This window comes from Varanus komodoensis, unplaced genomic scaffold (assembly GCF_004798865.1).
Source record: "Varanus komodoensis strain SLA01 unplaced genomic scaffold, ASM479886v1 scaffold5, whole genome shotgun sequence".
NCBI lineage: Eukaryota > Metazoa > Chordata > Lepidosauria > Squamata > Varanidae > Varanus > Varanus komodoensis.
Genome location: NW_025336087.1, coordinates 42,768,528 through 42,786,813, shown reverse-complemented (window position 1 = coordinate 42,786,813; position 18,286 = coordinate 42,768,528). Strand labels below are relative to the sequence as shown.

The window sequence follows — 18,286 nt, the reverse complement described above, 5'->3', positions numbered from 1 at the left end:
TAGGGAAATAGCACTATTGTCTCTATTGCTAACTTTGTTGATGGTGGAAATTTGAAGTGGTCTTATGTTAAGTACCCTGTAAAGCGCCATTTCATTTCAAAACACACCTCTAGCTTTCATGTTTTGCTGAATTTTTTAAATGAAAGCTTGAAATCTGAAATAAGGAGACAGGAAAAATATCACCCAATTTTGTTTTTGTTGTTTTTTTGTCTGCTTGCATGATTTAAAGACTGTATATTTTGATTTTAGCAAACTTAATACTATGAGTTTAATTGGATAGTTCTTGCAGAATATCTATTCGTTTAAGCTTGGCAGCTGTTATATCCAAATCACAGGCAAACAGAGCCTGTAAATTTTGGTTGGCTTTTCATAGCTGCTTGTTAAGGATCATTACTAATTTGTCATCACATTGGTTTTGGTTGGTTGCCATTAACTATGGTTGTTCTGAGTGCTCAGGTACATGTGAAAGATTTGTAATGAGCTTTAGAGTCAGAGGCAGCAGGTGCAGATTCATGTGGCTTTTGAGAGACTCCTAAGGCCGGTGGCAGAGTTACTCTTCTTTTGAGTTCTGTGCATGCCAGAGAACACTCAAAGGAGTGGAATCAGTGTTTTTATGCTTTGTAGTGATAGATGTCCTCCTTTTCCTTTTCTGCAGTGTTTAGAGAGTGAATTTCTTATCCTTTGACCGCATTAGTGGATCCTTGGTACTAAAACTATACATTCTGTGTTTGGAATACCAGACCACAATAAAGGAAAGAGCCCATAATAGAATAATGGAATTCATATGATGTAGTTGACAGACATGTAATATTATCCATGGATATTGAGTATTTGGTCAGTATTTTTCCTATCCTAACCTGCCCCCCATTTAAATTAGAGTTATCATGTACTGAATAGTTGAATCATAACACTTCAGTTTTTTATTAAAAATTGCAAGCTACCTTTTAAATCCAAAGCTCAAGGTGGCTTCCAGTAATCCATATAATATCAATACTGTATTATTTCAAAAGACAATAAGTTGATAAAATGCAGTTATTAAATTATAAAATGCAATTATTAAATTCTCGAGATTCACACCTAAATCATTATGTTATGAAAACTGAAAATGAAAAAGTCCTACTGGGCACTGTCTGAGGAGTGCTGGGAATTGTAGACTTTTTCTGTCTGAGTGTGCATATAATTGCATCTTTAGAAGCATAAATTTGCTTCATGCTTCTAAATTATAACTAGCCAGAGGCTTTCAGATTATTTATTTATTTATATTCCACCATTTTCCTTTTTTAAAGAATTCAAAGTGGCTTACATCATTCTGCGTCTTGTATGCCACCTTCCATTTTAAAAAAAGTTATATCTGATAGTGATGCAGCAGTTTAATATGTGCTCTAATTAAGAATGAAAAGTGGCCCATGACTGATGTATCTACAACCAGGCTGCACTTAAATATGATAAACTGCAGTTTAGGAAGACGACTACACGAACTTCTGACTTGCATGTTTTTCCTTCCTCATTCCTTCAGTACTGTAGCCAGAGGAAGGGAACCTTAAGTTTTGCTTTCAAGTTAATAACAGTTTAGCATTGCATTCAGACCCTAAATGTAGTCATGTTAACTAAATGTCTTGTGGCTAGGTTATTTGAAATGTAATTTCTTCCTGCATGTGTGTGCCTGACTCTTAGGAGGCCCTTCTGTGGGTGCCCTACCAAACACAATGAGGTATGTGTGTCTAGAATTTCAGCCAAAATAAAGGGACAAGAAATTTCCCAAGAAATTTAGGTATGCCTAAGACTCATCAAGTGACATCAACAGTGAGTGATGTTAGAAATCTGCCGCTGAGAATTAGGAATACTGACATTTCAGTACTATTTATTTTTCAAAGTTATATCCTGCTTCATTGGATTCAAATCATCTGCAATTAAATGAGATGATGTTTCAAACAAAATGAAACATCATTTTTCATGACTACTAATATGACTACAAAACAAAACATTCAGGGTGGAGCACGATGGGCGGCTCTCACCCAGAATAGCCCCACAAGGAATAAACGTATTCAGTGGACACAGAATACGCTTACAGACTTTAGTGTGGGGAAAGAGAAAACTGGGCAGGAGTACATTCTCAAGAGCACTAACACATAGATATAAAAACTGTATAGAAAACTAATTCATTGTCTGAAAAATGCACTTTACTCTGAGAAATTATTTTTAAGTGCCCCTAAGTATGCAAGGGAGAGCTATGTATAGAAATCAGTAGAGACAAAAATATTTTCATGTAGCCTGCATTGCACACCATAGTCTGTTTCCTTCTGAGTGTCGCCACAGTCCCCCACAAAAAAGGCTAACAGCAAAGAAGGGTTCCTGTAATTTCTAATGTTGTTCTTATTCAGCATGAAACTTGTTAAATCTGCTAAATAAATCTTGAAACCAGTGCAATATATTGTCTCTGTATTGCAGATTGGAAGGACTATGACTGTGAGACTGATGTGTGATACCCTTACAGTGTAGTGCAAGTAAATGCTGAAGGCCAGGCTCTGAGTTTACAGCGCCTCTGCAGTGTTACTCATTGCTTTTATAGCCACATTGCAGGTTGGGCTGAGTTATCACTATAGTATAGTTCATTGCTGTATGAATTCTGGATGATTATGCCAAGAGAAATAGTTTACAATGACTCTGCAGTGTAGTCCATCATTAATATGACTGGGTTTTGGTGGGGCTAAAGCTGGTTTAACTCCTATTCAAAAATGTGTCATATCTCTTAAGTTACTTAAAGGCCTAATCAGGGTTTTCATTGCATGCAGAAGGCTCTTGCTTCAAGACTGGATGTACTTTTGTGGTGGGGGGGGGGGCTCTTACTGGATGGATTGATTTACAATTAAAGTGAAAGGCAGAATTTTAAAATCACTGATTTGAGTTTTCCATTTGTTGTTGCTAGTTGTGCAGTCATGTACGACCCATCACAACCCCATGGACAACATTCCTCCAGGCCTTCCTGTCCTCCACCATCCCCCAGAGTCCACTTAAGCTCACACCAACTGCTCCCGTGACTCCATCCAGCCACCTCATTCCCTGCCATCCCCTTCTTCTTTTGCCATCTATTGTTCCCAGCATTAGGCTCTTCTCCAGTAAGTCCTTCCTTCTCATTAGGTGGCCAAAGTATTTGAGTTTCATCTTCAGGATCTGGCCTTCTAAAGAGCAATCAGGGTTGATCTCCTCTAGGACTGACCGGTTTGATCACCTTGCGGTCCAAGGGACTGACAGGAGTCTCCTCCAGCATCCAGTTCAAAGGCCTCAAACCTTTGGTGCTCAGCCTTCCTTATGGTCCAGCTTTCACAGCCATACATTGCAACTGGGAAAACCATAGCCTTGACTATACACACTTTTGTCGGCAGGATGATGTCTCTGCTTTATCTGACCATTAAGCCATGTTCATTTGCAATTAAATATAGTCATTACACTGTCCCTTCCTACTTATAACCAGGCTGTTCCTCTTGTATGAATTGTACAAGGTTTCCTTCTAAATTGATAAAGGTAATATCTTTTAGATAATGGTATATGTAGTGTACTTCCTGTGACTTAATGACAGTAACAGTTTGTGATGTCAAGTATGTAAATATAATTTTTCCCTGTGCAGAATTGCTCTTAACTGCTTCGCTTTTCCCTAACTTAGCCCATCCGCACGCGCGTGCGTGCGTGCGCGCGCGCGCACACACACACACACACACACACACAAGTACCATGACTGTTAAGTTACTGGGCAGGGAAAGCAGTTTATTTTTCATTAGTGCAAATGAAATAGCAGTTGAAGACAATGGTGGATGTTCATATTTGAAAAACAGTAACATTGGTTCTTAGTTTCATAAAATGTTCATATCTGCATGCCAGACTAATGCTGCAAAATGTTGCTGTGGGAGCTGGCAGTAGAAGGTAATAGTAACAATGTTTTAAATTTAACAGTGCAATTCTGATTATCTTTTCTATAAAAGAAGGAAAGCAGGCTATCATTGAAGTTATTGTTGCCCATGTTCTGGCTAATTATATGTACATCCTATCCATGCAGGAGTTTTGTACAGACAGGAGGCACAATAATAGTGCTGGGATACAGAGCACTTTTAAATATATCTGTGATTTGTGAATTGTTTCCTTCTCTTTCACACTACCTACCTCCTCACTTCTTTGGTAGCCTGTGATTTCCGGGTCTGAATACTAAAACTGACAGCTAAATTTCTGATAATGGGATAACTGGTCGGAAAGATGGATGAAAAATCATTAGACACAAAACACTTTCATAGAATGATGCCAAGTGCTGTGAACAGACTAGATTTAGAGTAGCAATTATCCACTGGTTCAAAGAGAATTACAGGATCACAGAATAAATTACTGTTATTAAAAGAGGGCAAAGTGTTGTCTTTGTGTTTCTCAGTCTTGACTATTCTTGCCCCATGGAGGGAACTATGTATGCTAGTTTTATTTTATTTTATTATTTATTAATCTTATTTTAAAAGAATTCTGGACATTTTTAAAAGTCATCTTTTTGATTCTAAGATAACCGTGTGTCACTTAAGGAACAACTGTACTCACATGAACAACTCCTCAGCTTACAGTATGGGCAGCTGCATAGTAATGACATGAGAGCACAGCTAAAATGCCATTAACATAGTGGTTAATTTTTAGCAAAATTGCTTTCAGGGCATCTTCCCACACTTAAGATCTCAGCCATGGAAAAGATAATTTGCATGTACAGCAGTTAAAAAGATTTTATCTGTTTGGGTTAGTAAATGTTTTAACAAATTTTCCTTACAATATTACAAAACAAATAAATGCAACCAATGCAATTTCAGGCATGTATTTCAGAACTGTATCATTTTGTTAAAGTTTGTTGTAACTTTCAAATGTCAAAACAGAAATAAAACCAGGGAAGTAAAATAAAATTAAGTTGCACACAGCTAGAGGGGGACACTGTGCTTAGGTGTTTCTATACAAATACTAGAAACCTTAGAGCCTAAATATGAAAGGTGGAGTTCCTGGTGACAAAGGAGAAGCTAGATATAGTGGGCATTGCAGAAACGTGGTAGAACAAAGACAACCAATGGAATACGGTCATTTCTGGATATAAACTATATGGGAAAGACAGGGTAAGACTCTATGCTAAGGAGGGAATAGAGTCCAGCAAACTTGATCATTACCTTTCAGACTATTAGGTATATCATATCGTTGAGATGTTAAGTGCCCACACCTTTTTGTGAAGTACTGAGGTGCCTTTGTATCTAAGACTGGCTTCAGACTTTGATCTACCATATTAAAATATTTGGCTTTATTTTTAAAAAGCCATGTTCCCACAGCATTCACATACACTACTAAAGTGTGTGTTTCTTGAATGTGATAAATGCCATCCGGACTCTGCTTTCAATAGTCTACAGATCTGTCAGAACCAATATTTATATTTTACCTAAACTGACTGAGTGGCCTTTCATTTTATCAAATTTGATTGCACTTTTAACATTTACTGTATTATTTTATATAAATTGTTATAGGTTACTGATTGCCTCGAAGGCTACTTGAAATAAAAAAATACTTCAGCTGAGAAGAACTGTAAAATGCAACATAGCAAATGTCTCTGTTTGCCAACATTTTTTTCCTGCCTAGAGAATGAGTTTAACCAGAAATAAACATATTAATAAACCCTGTACCATATTGATTGTTATCTCTCAGTTTCAGTTTAAATCTAATTAAGAGACTTCTGAAGACACAGGGTATTTGGAGAACACATTCATCTTCATATTTTCTACCCGGGTGTCTGAAGCACCAGTTTTCCTCCCACACTACTCTTAAGGAAACTATAATTTTAAAAAAATGAATGTGATGGAGAAAGGGCATTGATATGGCATTTTTTTGCATATAGAAGCCCCCAGGATCAGTTCATGAAGACTTCAGTACCGAGTTTGGTGGACTAGTGACCTCACATTAGACAGCTTTTGAGTGAATTTATTCCTTTATTTCATTCCATTTCTATGCTACCCAATAACCTGAAGGTTCTCTGGGTAGCTTAACCATTCTTGTTCCAGTTACCCATGACAGTTGAAAGTAAGTTTGGTATTGTACCTAATAAAAACCCTACTGGCTTGTGTCTTTTAGTGGACAGTTTGCAGTAGTAAGGAAATGTCGCGAAAAAAGCACTGGTGTACAATACGCTGCCAAATTCATCAAGAAACGAAGAACAAAATCCAGTCGCCGGGGTGTCAGCCGAGAAGACATTGAACGAGAAGTGAACATACTAAAAGAAATTCAGCACCCCAATGTGATTACACTTCATGATGTTTATGAAAGTAAAATGGATGTAATCCTTATTCTGGAACTGTAAGTATTTTTGAAATCACTTTGCAAGGCCAGTTTCTGAAAATCAGGGATGTGTATGATGGGCATGTGGCATTTTATTTGTATTGAAAAACCCTTTGTTGAGATAAGCTGATGGCCAGCAGTAAAAATATTAGTGGAGTGATTGTTATTATTAAACTAAGGTGAGATGGCAGTCCCCATATTTTCTTGTGTGTGACAGATTCTTTTCCATGCTCTAGCTTTCAGTTCTTTTCCTTCTGCTTGCTTTTGGAGCTATAGAGATCTAGCCAGACAAAACACAGACAGCTGAATACTATTAACTAAGAATCTCAAAGGCATTAGGAAGCAACTTGGTCAAGACTGAAGGCCGTGTTGTAAGATTCCATCATCTTTTTTTCCCCTTATTTTTGTTTTGGGGGTTTTCTTTTACAAAACTTAATTCTTAAGCTAAACTTCAACTCACACTTAAAATGTAAACTTAAGCTAGTTTAAGCTTAGTTCTCAAAATTTAAACAGTAGCACAGTGGCCATATAAGAGGATGACATGAGACCCATGGGTCTTGCATTACTCATGACTGATTTGAGATATATTCTGAAGGAGCTTTTGTATCAACCGAACGGTCTAATTAAATCACTGGGCTATGATATCAGTGCATAGATTGCTATTAATTTTGTTCAGGCTTGGATAGGTTTTTGTAATTGTTGCTCAACTTCTAGCTTTTGTTACCAAGAAATAAAGCATCTTACCAGTTTCTTTTAAAAGTGAAGATGAAACTGGCAACAATAGAATAGAAAAGATTATATTTTTTATGTTGAAAGAGCCCTTTTCAGAATCAGTTTTGAATAATTTAAATCATATGGATTTATATATGCTGTGTGTGATTCTATTCTGTTTTGTAAACAGAAGATTCATATTTGCAGTGAATATGGCTACATTAAGTTGCTATTTTTATTCTTTATGTCTGTCAGAGAATGAAACAATTCTATTCCACTCAAAGCATCCCTGGCATCCATTGAGTTTTGAAGCTACTTTACTTTTAAACGTTTTTTTATTAAAAATGTTACAAAATAAATAGAAAACCCCAATTTCTTAGACAATAAACCTTTCCAAGAAAATGAGTAAAGAGGGTGGCTGAGCTCCAGAACACAAACCCACAGCTTTCGGTTCCACCCACTTCACAGACATGCAAACTGGTGAGGATAAATCACACTAAAGTAACCTGAACACCCATTTCCACATAGAAAATATATACAGGACATGCATGCATACCCTGCTGCCATTCCTAACTCATCCACTGCTTATTCAGCATTCTTTTTCCACTTGCCAGACAGCAATTACTGGCTGAGCATACTACATGGCAAAAGATTGGTCTACAGCTGCTCACCATCCACCATCTTTATTTCTTAAGAACGTTTCTGAGTGCCACCTGGAGCCCAGAGGCATTCACTTAATGTATAATGGAGATGGTGGTTGTGGCTGAAAGTTCTCATTTTTATTTGAAGGTAATTTAATTTCAGCTACAGGGATTTTTTTTTAATTAATAAGGAAGACAAAGGGACTCCGCAGGCACTGAGGTTGCTATTTGCACCCTTGCCAATGCCTTCATTAAGGCATAAGAAGAAAGAGTAAGGCACTCTTAAGGCTGCAATAATTGGCTAATTTATCGGTTTGATTTATTGAAAATGCTTAGATTGACTAAAAATCCCCAGATTACTTTATGAAAACTGAACAGTCTTATCCAGAGTTCATTATTTCAGTTGCTTTCTTTCCCCTCTCAAGCTAGTATAAATCCTTGCTAACTTTAAAACTGTATTGCTTTTTGCAGGCATGGTTTAATGTCAGTATATTTGAATTTTTAAAATTTCCATCCTTTATTACTGTGTTCTTATAATAATGTGTGGATCTAAAACAGAAGTAAAGTAAAAGAGCAGTTTAGATACATTATAATAAACTTTAAGCTCCACTCCTTTGTGGTACTCTCTTCCATTTATTTCCAATGTGTAACCGCATGGGCTTTTAAAAAAAGTTATGTAACCTGAAATTGTAAAATTGGAGAAAGGTTGCAAAATAGTAGTTTTTCTATACAGATTATGTAGAGGAAGCATGCAAAATATAATTTGCAGTAAAAGTTAACCACTAGTTCTCTTGGCTTGAGTCATGAACTAAATATTTCAGTATGACTTATTTTTCTTAGTACCTGCCGAGCTGATTATTCATTTTAAAAAATTCTATAAAACCTTTTGTCTTCCATTTAAGGCATTTTACAATTATTTGAATGTATAATTTCTGTGCTTTTTCAGTTTCTAATCTCACTAATCTTTCTGTTCTTGATCTTTGTATAATCACTTGTGGAACTAACATAGATAGTTCTAATAAAATGCAGTACCTTTCAAGTGTATCACCTGATTCCTCATGTTAAGTATCTGTGCACACAACTTTAAGCAGTTATATGGAATTCTCTTCATACTGCTCTCCAGATTCCTTGGACACATTTAGCATTAAGTCATTTGTTCTTTGCACATTAATGGTTAGCCACTACAAATCTTGTGCTTAGTTCTCTCTTTAGAGTCCCACTGATTTTAGTATGACTCTCTGTTCTTGATCTGATCTTCAAAGAAAATATCTGGAGCGGCCTGCTGATAAAGGACAGGTTGTTTTGCTGATCATTCCCTTCCTTTTCCTCCTCAGTGTTAAGAATCATGAGTAGTGAACAACAAGGTTAGCTATTTTTGATGGCTAGCCTCATACCCTTAAATCAGAAGCAGGGCTTAAATTTATTTCTGTTAGAAAAGTATAATAATTGAACTCTTGTTACGTTTTATGTCGCACATGTAAGTGGTGCATGTGCGTTTGCTAACTCATTTAGCAAAATTAGTGGCAAGTTTCTCAATAATTTTTGCTCTTAACAATTTTGTATTGTGCAATACAAAACCAAAAAGCCCTGCACCATTAGAGAAGAGTAAAAAAGAATAAAAAGAGAATAAATAATAAAATATAAAACTTTACAGCTTTGAATAAGATTTTAAAAGATCCATGTTTAGTTACATAATATATTTCATATCCCTGTGTATTAACATATAACATTACTGAGAGTAGTTTTGCATAGATTTCAGCAAAAGCACTTTAAGAAACATAGAAACAAAGCATGTCAGAAGGAAACCTCCTAGGTCATCTAGTCTGATCCCCAACTGCAGCCAGCTCCGTTCATGCAATCCCCAACATGTGGTTATCCAGTCTTGGACTCTCCTCTTCTCCAGGCTGAAAAGATCCAGTTCCTTCAATCTCTCCTTATATGTCAACCCTCCCAACCCAGTTACCATTCCTGTGATCCTGCACTGAACTGATTCTGACCTAGCTATGTATCTCCTATAATGTGGAGCCCAGAACTGGACTCAGTACTCCAGTAGTGGGTGCACCCGAGTCATGCAGAGCAGTATCAACTCCTCCCTAGATCTGGAAGCCACGCTTCTGCCTATACATCCAAGGGCAGAGTTTCCCTTCTTAACCGCCATGTCACACCCATATATTTATCCATTTGTAGTTGATGCTTAAACTGTACACTTTGTTAACTTCTCCATATATTCTGTTATAACAGCTTTCAGTATTATAATATCAGTCAAAAGGATAAGACAAATTCATTTGTACAGCCCTTATGTTCCAAGAAATGGGTGGATAATTCAGTAGGGCATATGTATCCTTAATTATGAAAGAACTTTCCATCCCAAAGTTTATCTGAATTATTACCTCTTCCAAAAGGGAGATAATGTCAAACCATAGGAGGAAGAGAAGCATTGACAGCATTAAACTTCCAGCAATTTGTTGATTTAATTACGTCTTCCTGAAACGGATGTTGTAGTGATGTATATAGTTTCTTTTTCAGGACTATGCATGCTTACTCTTCAATTATGTGTTCATTCCTACCCCACCAGTAATGCATTTGCTTTGTGTTTGCTTCATAGCTCTCATACCTGAAAGTTCCAAAGTGAGGGGTGAAACAATAAGACAACTCTTGTGGGCTAGTGATATCTATAGGAAACCATCATAGGGTATTGTGGTGGTATTGAGAAGATGTGACCAATTAAATCACAGTATCCAAGTCTGCTTAAAATTAATGGGAGCAATCAAAAAGGGTCTGTTGATCCAATTCTCTTTTCCTGCACCCCAACAAAAGTGATTTAATCTGATAATTTAACCAGATAAATTTATCTGTCGATTCAATCTATTCTTATTCCTTCTTTTCCTCCTTTATACTCATTGTTAATTAAAATAAATATTACTGGGAAGTGCATCATATAACTGATTGATTAGAATTTTTTCCCCCTATGCATAGTAGTGATGGTGAAATTACTTTTGCTAGCATAGTTGTTGGACTATTTGGGGAATATATTGGGGAGATAAGAGTTCCTAGAATCATGTGACTCCTTGGTCAGTCCCAGCACTTCTGTTTTTGTCCCATCAGGGGAAGGTCAGCCATAGCAACAGAGCTTTCTATGAGCATTCATGGAGCACCACTTCATCACACATCCCAGATTTGTCACATACACCAGTCCTTTCAGAGGCTTCTTCAAGGGAGCATAATTTAGCTTCTTAAAAATGGTTGATTTGAAAGTACAGTGGTACCTCGGCTCACAAACAGTTCAGTTCACAACCAAATCAGATCACAAACAAAAATTTCATAAAAATTTTAACTCAGGTCGTGAATTCCACATTGGGTGGTAACCATGATTGTGGCCATCTCCCCCCCCCCCCGAGTGGGGACATGGCTGCGATCGTGCTGGGAGTGGGGGGAGATGGCCGAGATCGCACCTGTCTTTCCTGTATAAACACACGCATGATTGCGCCCCTCTTTCCTGCAGGAGCACAACTGCGATCTCGGCCATTTCCCCTCCACAGCATGTTTGCACCCATCTCTCGCCCCCAGCATGACCGTGTTCACACCCGTCTCCCCCCCGCACGTTTGAGTTCGCACCCCTCTCCTCCCCAGCACACCCACAATCGTGTCCCTCTCTCTCCCCCTCAGTGAGTCAGGATGACGGGTGCATGCAGGGATGACAGGCTGGGGGGGTCGTGCTGGGGGGGCGGGGACATGGTCGCACTTGTGCTGGAGGTTGGGAGGGACATGGCCTTGATCGTTGTTGTTCTTTGTCACTGTGCTTCACATTTTTCTGATTAAAAAAATAGTTACAGAACAGATTAACCTTATTTACACTGAACCTTATGGGGAAATTTAACTTGGCTCATTACCATTTTGGGTCACGACCAGAGTCCTGGACAGATTAAGTTTGTGAGCCAAGGTACCACTGTACTATTTTTTAAATCCTTCATTAAATTATGTAAAGATGAAGTTATTTAATGACAGGGTTAAAAATATTCCATGCTGAAATCAGTCATTGTTTTTATACTTTACTGAGCAGAAAATGACTATTGCACCTCATCTTCCTCATTAATACCATATGCCAATTAATTTTGCTATTCATAAGCATGTCACTTCCATCTCAATCTTTTTTTCGGGTTTGCAGGCTGCTTCCAATGAAGACCTTTTAAAATTTTGTTAAATGCACTGGGCTTAATATTCTCCATGGGGTGATATATCTTCAGATAGTGCCTTAATTATTTAATCAGTTCATTAATACAGGCATGTACATACAGTGGTACTAGTTCATTAAGAAATGATTATGCTATTTTTCACAGCTAATATGTTTCAAGGTTGCTATTTAAGATCTATAATGATATCTTATGGGATGTTGAATTAATCCCAAAGCTTGGGTAAAAAGCCTAGCTTGTTTGAAAAATAATTATTTTCTAGAGTTGGGTGATGCATTTTTTTGTCTCAAAGGCTACAGTAAGCCTCTTTATCTTTGAATTGGCTCTTAAACCCATTGCTTTACATTAAAAAAAAAACCTGTCAATTAAAGTTTACATTGGAATTTAGTCCAATTTTACCTGTAAACTTTCCATTTATTTTGTATATTCTTATGCATATAAATATTTAAAAACCTTCTTTGGTTTCTGTGTTTTAAAGACTGGGAGGTTTTTTGGTTGGTATAAATATATCAGAACAATAAAACATGAAAAGGCTTCTTGCTGCTTCTACCTCTGTATAAAAATCAGCATTTGATAATCAATATTTGCTGTGCATACTCTTGCTACACAGATGAGTGAGCATGTAAGAAAAAGCCACTTTTAAAGTGATGGAGTTTTGCCAAGTATTTTGTATCAGTAATTAAACTGGACTGTTGCCAGAGGTGTGAGAATTGTTTCTAGAACTGTTGAAATGATTGGATGCATCAGGTCTCCTTCTCTATTAATGTAGGAAAGAGGCCTGTGAAAAAATTAAAATGTGGTTGCTGAATGCATAGATAAATAGTTGACAGTTCTGTAAATCTACACTAGTCTTCCACTTCAAAATGTGCCAGTGGCTAGTAGTGTCTGCTGCATTTTCGATATCCTCTGTGTCTTGTGTTTGGAGAAGATAAAGTCATGTTACATGTTGAGTAGGAGAAAGTGTGTCAAATACGTTTCTGAGACTGAATAAGAGAGTTGCAATATAGTTTGAATTTAATGTCATTTCATATTGCTTGGGTTTGCATGGTCACAGGGGGAAAGACACCACTACCCCAGTGCATGACAATTGCAATTTGCTTAATTATCCTCAGGAAGTGCTGATTCCCATTTTGTTGTAGCCCATCAAAGTACACAGTAAAAGGGTAACTGCTGAGGTTTTGCACTAGGAAGCCAGTGCTATTTCATGCTTTCACCACGTTCTTCTCTTTCTTCTGTTTTATTTTGTATTTTCCAATACCAGTGTATGTCGTAATCTTGCTTCATCCAGCATTGAGTTCCACCCATTATGACCCATTTTATTTGAGATTTTTCTTAAGTTTTTATAAGGAACTTCATAGAACTTCATTTCATAATTGATTGTAACATATCTTAGATATTTCCAGTAGAGCAGTATTGCTTTATTGTGAACTTTTCCAGGAAGAAAGTGAGACTAACAAATATTTTTTTTATTTATTTAGTAAAATCATTTAGTAAAATGATATAATCATTAGCTCTGCTTAGGCCCAGCAAGAAGTAGTTCTTTGGTAAGTATTTAGGTTTTCAGTGAAGGTTGAGTGGAAAATAAAAGATTGTGAGCTAAATATGCACAGTCTTCCTATATTGAACACCATGTTTAAATGCTTGTGCAAAAGTAATACAGCCACATTGCATGAACATTATTGATCTGTCAGATGGAGACCTCAGAATTATGTTCTCCCTTCTCCCTCCTGTCTCTTCTTAAGTACACTCCATTGCTCCTTTGTGCAGCAGTTAAGTTGCACAAAATTCTTTTTTTACCGTCAGGCCTCTAAATTTACACAGTTACTTCCCTGCCTTTAAATTTGTGCATGTATTTCTTACAGTTTAAATGGAGTGGGGAACCACTAATTGCTTGTGAAAGGAAGGTTTGCAAAGCATGGGGAGATTTGGGAAAGAGCTGCATTGAAGGGAAAAGTGAACTGAAGCAAAAAAAAGTGACAAGTGCGAGTTAGACATGACTCCTTGAAAAGTAGAAGATATCGTCCCCACTTCCTTTATGGACGCCTACAACTCCCACTTTTCCGTATTAGCCGCCTTTTATTATCACTTTTTCCTGACCTTTGGCAAGCGTGTACAAATTTGGCTGTCTGCAGTCCTGTAGTGTCAACTCCCTTTTATGTTGCCTATTGTACTCCACTTTTTTGACAGCTGAAAATTACAAGGATCTCGACAAGGCAACAATATACACATCACACAGCTGTGAATTTACCTTGCAAAAGCTGGGCAAAAAAATTATAAAATAACTAAGAGTTTTATACTGTTTTCTGGGATATAAGCAAAAAGAGATGGAGAACAAGTGATGGTCCCTTCAAACTCAGTTTGGGTATTGGCAAAGGGACAGTCACCTGTAAGGGAAGGTGGAGATAGCAGATAGGAGATTGTGAAGGTTGGCAGAAAGGGCTGCCACTCTTGCCAAGTGGCTGTAGAGCAAATCCCAGCAGTCCATGATAAAACTGCTGACAACCCAACCACCCATTATGGGTGTAATAACTCACACAACAAGTCATGGATTGCCAGGGTGGCATACTCCCAAAATTAAGCCCTTTTAAGGCATGTTGCGTACTTGCTTGACTGTCTGGCAGGCGCCATATACCCTTCCAAGTTCAGGAAATCAGTGTATATTCACTGCTACAAGATAATGAAAGGAGAGCAACTGATGGTATCTATGCCATGTATACTGTTTAGTTAGAGAGTGGCAAACTGCAGGGAAGGTCTGTTTCCTAGAAGCATCTGACCAGTCATTACTGGAAACACGATATGGACTACTTTGTCCAATCCTGAATAATTGCTTTTTTCATCTCATGCTAATATCAGAGCCTCAAGGATGATGCAGAGATATTCAGACTTATGATTGCCCCTATCAGTGGGTGCAATTAAATCATAAATTGGTTTAAGTGCTTAAACTCCACAGAAATAGGGACTTGGCCTTGTCATACATATTTCAGTTTCTTCCAGATTGGATTGTTTAATGTGTTCTGTGTGAGACTACTTTTGAAAATTGGAAAGTACAGCTTGTACAGACATCCAGACTGTTTGTTAACTGGATCTGATCACATATGTGCCAATTTAGCAAGAGTTTCACCAGCAAAAAGTTAATTTGAAAGAACAATGAAAAGTACTAGTGTTGATCTTTTAAACCTAAAAGAACTGGGACCATATCAATTTAAGGAATACTTACAAACCTATCCATTTGCTGGGTTCATCTGACAAGAGTCTGCTCAGCTTTAGCATTCTGAGCCTGGGCTAGTGGTTATAGGCAAAGGAACTTTCCCTATTGGCATTTCTATTGTGGAACTGTTCCCAAAGGAGAGCATCTGGCTGGCTTCTTCTTGATCTTCTAGACGTTGGTTAAGACATCTTTTTCCCATAGGAAATCTACCATTGTTGAATTTAGGCACTGAATTCCTTTTATGTTACAACATAATAGTTTAATGGTTTAATTGCTGCCTTGAGGGCAATTGGTAGATGGAAAGGAGGTACATAAATAAGTAATAAATAAGATAACAAATATGGTAATAAGCAAGGATAATGCTTCATTTGGAAATCTTAGTCTCTTGATATTTGCATTGCTAACAATGCAGATGCTAGCTCAGAGGAACAACACTTGCGGAAAGCATCTTTTTTGAAATTTATCTTGAAATGAGGGGGTGAGGAACACTAGTATATTACTGCCTGCATGTATTTATTAATACTGGAAAGCTATGGGTGAAACATGTTCTGTGTTTCATTCATTTGTAAATGTTTTTTAATAGATGTAAAACCAAAATATTTGAGAGCTTTCAAGGAAAAACACAATAGCATTTGGAATATATAGAAGTTTGGTACATTTTAAAAGAATTTTGATCTTTACAAATTATGGAAGTGGTTAGAATAAATGGTTTAAGCCTGGTTTAACTTTAAAATGATACTGTGCAACTCTGTTCTGTTTCTAAATCAGTGCTCAGATTCTATTTTAAAGCTCAACACTACTACAGTGGTACCTTGGCTCACAAATGCCTTGAGTCACGAACAAAAATTTCATGAAAATTTTGACTTGGGTCACAAACTCCACTCTGGATGGCAACCAAGATAGCAGCCATCTCCCCACCCCCCACCCTGAGCAGGGAGATGGCCAGGATCGCAGTCGCATTCATGCAGGAAACACATGCGTAATCACGGCTGTGCTGTGCTGCGCCCGTCTTTCCTGCAGGAGCGCGCCCGTGATCATACATGTCTTCCCTGCATGAACGCAGCTGTGATCTTGGTCATCTCCGCACTCGGGGGTGGGGGGAGATGGCCACGATCGTGCTGGTTGTGGGGGGGGAGATGGCCGAGATCTTTCCTGCAGGAGCACGCCCATGCCAGGGTTTCTTTGAGAAGCACTACCCCAACATAAATGAACAGAGTATTGAATCTGATGAACAATAACATGGTCTCTCATTTCTGGAGGATTATGCAGGGCAGGAAAAAACAAGTGACTATAGACAGATTTTTCACCAAAATTGACCCTGCAGCTAAGAGACAAAGAGAGGAAACCCCTGAAAGAGATCTCTCCAATGTCCTTATGGAGGTGGACTCTCCCTCAAAACAATAATTCCCCCCTACCTAGGTTTGTGTTCTCCACTGTACTGTACAGTACTTGTTGTTCTTTGTCACTTTGTTTCAAATTTTTTGATAAAAAAATAGTTACAGAATGGATTAACCTTATTTACATTGAATCTTATGGGGAAATTTGACTTGTGTCCCAACCAATTTGGGTCACAACCAGAGTCGTGGAACGGATTAAGTTTGTGAACCAAGGTACCACTGTACTTTTTCCAAAGGAGGTTTGCGCTATGTCTTACATGTAAACTAAAACCTGTTTTTGAAAAGCTTTTTTCTTAAATTAACCTTTATACTTTATTGCTTAAATAATATAGTCTACTTTAAAGCTAGAAAAATAGATATTCCAGAATAAATATTTAGAGGCCATCATCAAATGTCTAGACACCTAGAAACTCTGCATTAGTGGATCACAGATGAAATTAAACATTCAAATGGGGTGTGTGCATAAGTGTTCATATACCATATAGCAAACTTCTAAGAACTGATCTTTCTTAATATGGCTGTACAGCCCTTAAATTAAAAGAGAATTGATAAGTTAATGTATTCACATCAATAACTGCTCCTTCTACTCTCACAGTGTTGCAGGTGGGGAACTCTTTGATTTTTTAGCTGAAAAGGAATCTCTGACTGAAGAGGAGGCCACAGAATTTCTCAAGCAAATCCTTAATGGTGTTAACTATCTGCACTCTCTGCAAATTGCACACTTTGATCTCAAGGTACATTGGATAGAAATTTTGTAAAATTTGGGAACATTGCATCAAGCAGCCCTTAAACGAATCCACATACCGCAATCTTAATGTAAATTACAGTTTTGGGAAGAACTGAGAATCTTGCAGCTACTCTGTGTTGCGTGATACACTTATAAAGTTTGAATGTAATGCAGAAAGTATGGACAATTGTGATCTCAATCAGGATTTTGGGTATAAAATCAATGTTTTCCTGCAGCTGTGTTAATATATAGACATGCACTTGTATTTTTATATAAATATTCTTATTTCTATTCATATTGGTAATCTAAATACCAAATCTCTGTGTGTGTATATCCGAGCGTATGTATTTGAACATTCACTTTTGTTAGTCCGTAGGTTTCATTATATTTTAGTTAAGAGTCAGAGAGACTTGGCTTTCTCTCAGGCTTGGTGGGCACTTGATAGAATCTTGAGTATGATCTTCTGAAGGAGATTGTTTTCCTAAATTGACTGTATTTCTCAAGTATTCACATGCAACCAATTGTTTTCAAAGCCTGAGAACATAATGCTGCTGGATAGAAATGTACCAAAGCCTCGCATCAAGATCATTGACTTCGGCTTAGCCCACAAAATAGACTTTAGCAATGAGTTTAAGAACATTTTTGGAACACCTGAATTTGTTGGTGAGTGCTTTGATTAATTGTTTTGCTTTGGTAACACGTTGCATGGCTGTGCCAAAGTGAAGTTTTCTTACCTCTGTAAATGATTTCTAGAGTCCAATGTTGGCAAGTTCTGTACTGAAAATGAAGTCAAATGCTGGACAGATAAGCGCTGTAAGAAAAATAATGCTCTGAACATGATTCAGAATTACTTTTCTTCTTTTACTTGCTTGTGGGTAGCCATACAAAGTAAATATATAGAAACAGTAAGTCCATACCTATTCTAGCCATCTGGCTCACATATATCTAGGTTAGCTATTTGTGGCAGCTGGATGACCTGACTTCAGAAACAAAAACTGACCAGTTTCACCCGTTTGTAAAAACTAGGCAAATCGATATCTTCTGGGCATAGCAAGTAATGACTGTTTATAGCCCTGCATTAG

General features: G+C 37.5%; 1 protein-coding gene across 6 annotated transcripts in view; it reads left to right on the top strand.

Annotated features, from left to right (window-relative positions):
- DAPK1 (death associated protein kinase 1) overlaps positions 1-18,286 on the top strand; it is an 87,619-nt gene that overhangs the window by 23,026 nt on the left and 46,307 nt on the right. For all 6 annotated transcript variants that reach the window (XR_006416321.1, XM_044446702.1, XM_044446699.1 and 3 more), the window contains exons 3-5: positions 6,127-6,348; positions 17,073-17,211; positions 17,738-17,867. Coding sequence is in view for 5 of the 6 variants with exons in the window: in XM_044446702.1 (XP_044302637.1) it covers positions 6,127-6,348; positions 17,073-17,211; positions 17,738-17,867 (491 nt within the window). In the remaining variant the exon portion in view is untranslated. The remainder of the gene's footprint in view (positions 1-6,126; positions 6,349-17,072; positions 17,212-17,737; positions 17,868-18,286) is intronic.